The sequence below is a fragment of the Ictalurus punctatus genome, chromosome 17, assembly GCF_001660625.3.
Source record: "Ictalurus punctatus breed USDA103 chromosome 17, Coco_2.0, whole genome shotgun sequence".
NCBI lineage: Eukaryota > Metazoa > Chordata > Actinopteri > Siluriformes > Ictaluridae > Ictalurus > Ictalurus punctatus.
This window is the reverse complement of record NC_030432.2, coordinates 4,936,653-4,944,959: the sequence shown is the minus strand read 5'-3', so window position 1 is coordinate 4,944,959 and position 8,307 is coordinate 4,936,653. Positions and strand designations below refer to the sequence as shown.

Sequence of the window (8,307 nt, the reverse complement as noted above, 5' to 3'; positions counted from 1 at the left end):
TGAGGGAGTGACTGGTTATCGCAGCTGTAATGTAGGTGAGAACAGGAACTAACTTGTCTCCCGGATGTCCCACAACATTAAATCTAACTATAGACCGTTATAATGCGCGACGTGTCGCTCATTAATAAATGAAACCTTGTAATCGCTATTGTATTGTCGGAAGAACACATTCAAGATAGTGTTGTTATAAGAAAAAAAAATATGTCGAATGTACAAATTGCAAGTAAACTTCCAATAAAGTTGCTATGTTTGGTAGGGTAATGGGTATCATATGCTAGGCATGTTACTCATGAGGATGTGTGCGTTGCCATGCAACTTTCTTTTGCAGCTCATTTTGTATTGTTAGCACGCCATCTGCTGAACATCTCCAGTATCTCTGCTAACTTGTCGAAAGTAACATTTTAAAATCTTTTAATAATCATTATAGGATTGTCTCCAGAGTGTGGTGTATTTCTTAACATTCAAATGTAAGCATACAAAACAACTATTTGTTTTCTCGTTGCTATTTTTTATTTTTATTTTTTAGCAGTAAACAAACTGCCAACCAAAATAGCCATTCCTCCGCCGCAGGAGTCTGTTTCTCAGGGAAACGGAGTGCACAGCGACACGTAAACACAGCAGAACCAGCGCTGGATGCAAACTCGCAGGTACTGTAACTTTGAATAATTGAATAATTTTAACTAATATAACTAATCACAGTTTATATTAATATTAATACTGTCTTGCAGCTTCAGTAGGAAACGCTTCTCTAATGGTTTTTAAAACTATTTCAGGGGGAAATATGTATCCCATAGTTTCTGTACGTTTCTACGGGCTTTAGCTAGCTAGCTAACTGACTTTGGATAGTTCTTATTTCGGATAATTCATTAATCTTGTTCCCTAGGCAAGAACCTGTATATTTCTAAAGCCAGTTTTGGATGGAGCTATGTGTATGTTTTTGTGAACGGTCAAATTGGTGCCCCAAGCGGAATTGTATTGTGGTGCCCCCATCCCCTCCAAATATTATGATGAAATAAAAAATATATTTATGAAATTTGAAAATTTAAAAAAAACAAAACAAAACAAAACAAAAAAAACATTGGAAATTGGATTATGAAATAAAAACACATAAGGGTAAAAAAACCAAAAACTTTTTATTAAAACTATAGCCTATATTGCTCTACAGCTTAACAAAAATAATACGAACACAATTATGAATGTTAAATGACAAAAAATAAGAAATAAACATTAGTAAATAAAAATAAATGAAACAATAATAAAATAATTTTCAAATGAAACTTTTGCATAGGTTTTCATCATTGACCTGCATTAAATGAATAATGCAAGAGATATCAGTCATTCAGGAAGAGGCAAAGTGTTATAATACTGAGTTAGTCAGGTATTCTGTATACTGAACTACAATCAACCTAAAGCTGAATTTAGCTTTTCACTGCATAATGTGTCAAAAACTGACTTATTTCCCAGCCCTACAATAACCATGAAATGTTACACTATACCAATATTTAATAATAATTAATAATAATAATATTACTAATGTATAATAAATAATAAACTAATGGAATTTATCATATAAATATTAATATTTAATAAGAAAATATTATTATTAATAATAATGCAAATATTTAAAAATGTACGTTATAATGATTATTTATTTATTTATTTATTTATTTTTAAAAACATTTTTGCATGATGCTGCATCTGTGCCACTAGGTGTCATTATAAGACCAAAACATTTGCCATGATATTAACCAGCATTAACCCACACAGGGGGGTCATTCCATCTCCATTCATTGGAGTCATTCCATCTCAAGCGGTCCAGTGTTTGTAAAGTTGGTTGAGCGATCGTTTTTGAGTGATTATGTATATCTATTGGCATTGCAAAGTCACCAGTTTTTGGGGTTTTAAAAAAAGTTATTTCACTTGATTTAACTATGCCGGCCATCTTTATGTCATGGCACACAACAAATTTTGGTTATACAGCTGTTTACGAGAACCTCAATATTTCGGCTCAACCGATCTCTAGAGTATATTACATACATGGACATACTGCATATAAACATTTTGCACATTCTTGTTCCTTAGACTTAGAACTTAAGTCCAAATGTAGTGCTAAATATTGCTCATAGTTCCACTTTTAGGGTCAGTTTATAATGGGAAGGGTTTGGGTCTCAGTCTATTTTTTTAGGGAGTACTAGTGTGCATGCAGAACATTTCAGGTTTGAGATTGGAGGTAAACTCTGCAGGACAGTGGACCTCGAGGGAACGAGCCTGATTTATCATGTTGATACAGGTATACTGTTGGTATGCATGAATAGATTTTATCCAAATATGGAAGCAAAGTGTTCAGTTGGGTGTTTTACAAATGAATAGTGTCATAAACAGATCTTTGGTGTTGTTTATCCTGTTATAAAGGCAGTAAGTGACTTCTGAGGTGTAGTCAATTACTGCCTTTATAACAGGATAAACACCATAGCTCTTTTTATGACACTGGACTTAAGTTAAAGAATGTGCTAAATGTTTCATATATGTACATGTACCTTGTAATGTGCTCTAGAGATCAGTTTTTGTTCCAAGGAGCTACAGTGCCCTCCACTAATATTGGCATCATTGGAAATGTGAGCAAAGAAGGCTGTGAAAAATTGTCTTTATTGTTTAACCTTTTGATCTTTTGTTTAAAAAAAATCACAAAAATACTCTGCTCTCATGGATATCAAACAATTGCAAACAAAACACAGGCTTATCCAAAAAATATCTTAGTTAAATATAGGTGTGCATATTTTGGCCCTTTTAGTCAATACTTTGTGCTACCTCCCTTTGCCAAGATAACAGCTCTGAGTCTTCTCCTATAATGCCTGATGAGGTTGGCGAATACATGGCAAGGGATCTGAGACCATTCCTCCATACAGAATCTCTCCAGATCCATGAGGTCCACTCTTCAGTTCACCCCCACATGTTTTCTATGAGTTTCATGTCAGGGGACTGGGATGGTCATGGCAGGACCTTGATTTTGTGGTCAGTAAACCATTTTTGTGTTGATTTTGATGTATGTTTTGGATCATTGTCCTGCTCAAAGATCCAACCACAGCCCATTTTAAGCTTTCTGGCAGAGGCAGTCAGGTTTTCATTTAATATCTGTTGATATTTGAAACATTAAAGACCCTCCACCATATTTAACCATGGGCACAAGGTACTTTTCCATATATATATATATGTGTGTGTGTGTGTGTGTGTATATATATATAATATAATATAATTAAGATATATATATTTTTTATAAACCTGTGTTGTGTTTGCAATTGTTTGATATCCATGAGAGCAGAGTATTTGTGTGAAATTGTTTTAAGAAGAGATCAAAAGGTTAAACAATAAATACAGTTTTTCACAGCCTTCTTTGCTCATATTTACCAAGGATGCCAATATTGGTGGAGGGCACTGCAGGTTCATCCTGAGCCGAGATATTGTGGTTTTCATAAACACCTGAATAATCAAAATTTGCTGTGTGCGATGACACAAAGATGGCCGCCATAGTTAAAACCAAGCAAAATTTATAAATAAATAGAATAAAATAAAATAAAATGCTGGTGCCAATACATAGAGGTAATCACTCAAAAAACAAAATTTTAAACGGTTGAGCAACTTGCATTAGATTGAGATGGAATGGCCGTTTGACTTAATATACACAGCTTTGCTCCCTGCCGATTTTACAAAGATTGCAACTAATCAATCAGCGTTTAGAAATGTCACAACAAAATGAAGCGGTTTTTACATAAAAGTCGGTAAATGTGTTGCCGTTAAAATGATTGATTATGTTAAACACCTTTTCATTTTTGCATCCATTATTCCATTACTTCATTCTACTACTTTAAATCTTTCCACTTTGTGAACCTGAAAGTGACATGCGCTTAATTTCTTTCTCTTCTCAGCACCGGACTCCTGTTGTCTCTTCCCAGGCATAGTTTTCCATTGGCATCCATCATACACAGGTGTAAACAGACACACAGCGACGCATATTACCTAGACGCACAGCCTACTAATATTCCTACTTTCTATAAACACAGATTTTATTTATATATTTTAATTGTTAGAATATGTTGTAATTCATATTAAAATTAGAACTGACTTTTTTAGCAGCTGAAATGGCGCCCCCTTGGGAGTTGGTGCCCTACGCAAACTGCATCACCCGTGTATGGGGAGCAGCGGTACTGGTTTTTAAGTAGCTTACACTAATATATACTTATACTTATCCTTATAATAAGCTAGTTAAGTTTTTCCTTTTCCCCTTCTTTACCAGGATTCCACATCTTGTTAAGAAAATGGACACGAAAGTAGGGAATAATCCAAATTGTTCATCAGAATAAAAATTTTGCCTGTTGCAGCCATGTCTGCACCTAAAAAAGATATTCACAGAGACACACTGACAGCTCCCAGGAGAAACAGCCATGACAGATCATCAGCCCATAATCCAGGATCTGTTCCTACTTTACCTCTCCTAACATCACGTTCTCCAACATTTATGGGTGAACCCCCGACTGATTGCCCTCTCAGCAGGCCTCAGATATCACAGCTGCCTAACATATCTGTTGTTGAGCTTCCTCAGTTGGTAGCATCAGTGGGTCCAGAGGTGGCAATGACAGATTCTGTATGGACGGAGGGACCCGGTCTGATATCATCTGCTCTCACTGCTGATATTCCCCTCAGAATAATTAAACACCCTCAGAAAATAAAGACAGAGTAAGTCATGGAAAATTAACATCATCCCATCGTAAACAGTTTCAGTTTTTATTCATTTTAAGTGGCGTGTGGGCAATTTTGATTTGGCAAGTCTTTTTAAGCTCTCTAGGTGAGGGTATCTCCAAACAAGGCTCCACAGAGGGAACAGAGATTGGGAAAGAGAGTAAGACCAAGTGCAGTCCTCTTACCGGCGTTGAGGTGTTTGAGATCTTTGCACAAAAAAAACATCTGGGGGGGTTACAGTTTTACCATTTGAAGGGTTCTGAAGATGGACCATATAGGTACTATTACTTTTTTTTATCTGTTTATATATCTGCTGCTTATATATGTATCCTTTTTCACATTAGATAAAGGAGTCAGTCTATCTGCCGACTTTAATCTTTGTAGTATCTTAGTAAGTCAACTGATATATGTCTGATATATGCCTGATACAATTTGTGAAATACTTTAGAATTCTGAGAAAGGTAGCAAAATGCTAACACAGAACTATACTACAAGCAATTTGACAAACTCTTAACAGGAATGCTAAATGCGTTAAGGCAGTGGGTTTCAAAGTGGGGGCCGCCAGGGAGCGCCCGGGGGGCCTCAACAATTTAGTGTGAAAAATAAATACATGTATGTTTACTCTTTCTCACTCTCAGACAACCACACACACACACACACACACACACACACACACACACACACTCAATTCCTAATGTAATGTAATGTAAAGATGTAAGACATAATTATTAATAAAAAAAAAGGGGGATATATTCAGAAGTCTGTATTTTTAATGTGTTTTAAAGACATCTTGCAAAACGGGGGCCTTGGTCAAATTTTAATGCCATTTGGGGGACTTGCCCTGGAAAAGTTTGGGAACCACTGCATTAAGGAATCAATGTGTACAGTATAGACAAATACAAACCGTTTAAGAATAGCAGATTACGTCAATCAAAAAAACATTTCAGTAGTTTATTACTTTGCACCGCTAGGGGAGTGGATAATAAGGGTTATATGCCAGAAGGGAGTAAGATTGAGTACATTTAATTACTGCACATGAGCAATTTAGGGCTCTTCAAGGCTCAGCAGCTCAGCTTTGTACTTAAGTTCTGCTTGTAAGTCGTTTTTGATAAATCACTGTCTATTATTGACCTTTTTTTTCAGACCCTATGATCTGCATGTGGTCCCTTGCAGCAAATCAGGCTCAGATCACTACATCTTCTCGCCCACCTCAGTGATTCATGTGAAGAATGGCTGTAGTGTTGGGCTCTTGAATCTAGCAGAGTGGTATCGTGAAGCCATACTATGGAAAGCACTGAGAGATATCCCGTTTTTCAGAGACTATCTACTACATAAGGCTTTCACCAGGTGAATGATCACAGATTGCATCTTTTAAAAAAATTTTCTTACTATTTGTTTTTCAGCACCATTTATGCAATTTATTTAATTTTGGTAATTTAATGGGATAAACATTTATATAAATTAAACCTTCAATGTTTTATATGATAGACAAATTTTACTTTGACAGATGGTCACAACTTTCATTTTCAGTCATAACAGTTATTTTCTTGACAGTTCTGTTTAGTTAAATGTAAACATAAACTAGCAGCTTGTTTGTAGTAGTTAACAGTTTGTTTGTTTTTGTTTTTCAGATGGCACAGAAATGTGTGTCATGTCTCATTTCAACGCAAGTGCAAGAACCTTCAGTCTAAGTTACTGATAGATGTTCCCCAGTTTAGGGAAGCTTTATTTAATTTGACCAGGTGTTTGATCTTTTAATATTTTATCTTTGCTTATCACTCATTACATGAAAAGTGTTTATTCTGTTTGACATATGTTGCCATTTTTTTTTTTTTAGACTAATTGAAAAGCTTAAAAAAATGCACTGGCTACCACAGGATGAGTCACACACATACACTCTTACAGAATTTCAGACCACACTATTGAAAAGCAATCAACAATCCCGAAGCTTCATTGAGAAATTCTTACATCACCGCTGTCTGATACTGACTACGGTAAATTTAAATTTAATCATAATAGGTAGCTACTAATAAACACAACCCATGCCCATGTGGGATTGTTGACTGAGACTGTAGTCATTTTTAAAAACAATTCTAGAGCTAGCATTAGTAAGGACTGTCATGACTTCACTTTCAAGCACGCTCAGACATTCAACTGCTTGAAAGCCAGGTCACAACTCTATAAATGTGATTATAATAACATAATGATTTAGAAAGATGTTCACAAGTGCAGTTGCTGTCCTTTTTTCTTTGTAATTCGATTTTATGATCTCTAAGCTCCGATAATTAGCATGTTATTTTTGCTAGCTAAAAGTAGACCATTCAGCTGCTTGCAAGCCAGCTCTATAAACATACAAAATTTGGCTTTATAATGATATGAGGATGTTCATGAGTGCCATCACTGTCCTTTTTTCTTTGTAATGGGAAAAAAAATACTTGATTCATAATGGAATGGTGGCTAGTCAGCCAATTCAAAGCCTTATACAAAATGCATCTACATACAGTGGATATAAAAAGTCTACACGACCCTGTTACAGTTCCCACTGAAATGATTGGAATGGCAAGGCCAATTCAAAGGCCAAGACATTTGGGCTTGAAATCAAAAGATGGATATGACTACATCAAGCCTGTGACTCACTGACATCACTAAAATGGTTTCTTCTTTTGCGATCTTTTTCCAGGATTTTACCGCAGCCACTTTCAGTTGTTGTTTGTTTTGGGGAGTTTCTCTCTTCAGTCTCCACTTCAGGAGGTGAAATGCATGCTCAATTAGGTTGAGGTCTGGTGATTGACTTGGCCAGTCTAAAACCTCCCACTTTTGATCCTTTGTTGAGTTAGTAGTGTGTTTTGGATCATTACCTTACTGCATGATAAAGTTCCTCTCAATTATTTTGGATGCATTTCTCTGTAAATTGGCAGACAAAATGTTCCTGTAAACTTCTGAATTCATTCTGCTGCTACCATCATGAGTACATCATCAATAAAGATTAGTGAACCTGTTCCAGAAGCAGCCATGCAAGCCCAAGCCATGATGTTACTTTTACTATCTTTCACAGATGAGCTTGTATGTTTTGGATCATGAGCAGATCCTTTCGTTCTCCATGCTTTGGTTTGTCCATCACTTTGGCAGCGGTTAACCTTGGTTCAAGAACTTTTGTGGCTCATCTCTGTTGCTCATTTCTTTGTTAATTCCAATCTGGCCTTCCAATTCTTTCTGCTGATGAGTGGTTTGCATCTTGTGGTATGGTGGATTGTGATACTTTCACCCCTGCTCGGTGGAGGTTGTTGGTGACTGCTGTTTTGGGGGGTTTTCTTCATAGCTCTCAGAGTGTTTCTGTCATCAGCTGTTGTTGTTTTCCTTGACTGACCCATTTGGTTGCTCAGTACACCTGTGGTTTCCTCCTTTTTCAGGACATTCCAAATTGTTGTACTGACTATTGTTTGTGTAATGCCTCTGACTGATTTCCCCTCTTTTCTCAGTTTCAAAATGGCTTGCTTGTCTTCCATAGACAGCTCTCTGATCTTTATGGATCTTTATGTTGGCTTATCCTTATTTTAACAACAAATGCAGTCT

The 8,307-nt window shown here is 36.2% G+C and overlaps 1 protein-coding gene across 1 annotated transcript in view; it reads left to right on the top strand.

Moving 5' to 3' along the window:
- Window positions 1-364: 364 nt before the first annotated feature.
- LOC108278093 (dynein heavy chain domain-containing protein 1) overlaps window positions 365-8,307 on the top strand; it is a 40,430-nt gene continuing 32,487 nt past the window's right edge. Inside the window, exons 1-8 of the mRNA XM_053687514.1 lie at window positions 365-647; window positions 3,924-3,983; window positions 4,129-4,199; window positions 4,292-4,731; window positions 4,833-5,012; window positions 5,878-6,081; window positions 6,366-6,476; window positions 6,572-6,728. Coding sequence (XP_053543489.1) covers window positions 4,379-4,731; window positions 4,833-5,012; window positions 5,878-6,081; window positions 6,366-6,476; window positions 6,572-6,728 — 1,005 coding nt within the window. The 5' untranslated portion in view covers window positions 365-647; window positions 3,924-3,983; window positions 4,129-4,199; window positions 4,292-4,378. The remainder of the gene's footprint in view (window positions 648-3,923; window positions 3,984-4,128; window positions 4,200-4,291; window positions 4,732-4,832; window positions 5,013-5,877; window positions 6,082-6,365; window positions 6,477-6,571; window positions 6,729-8,307) is intronic.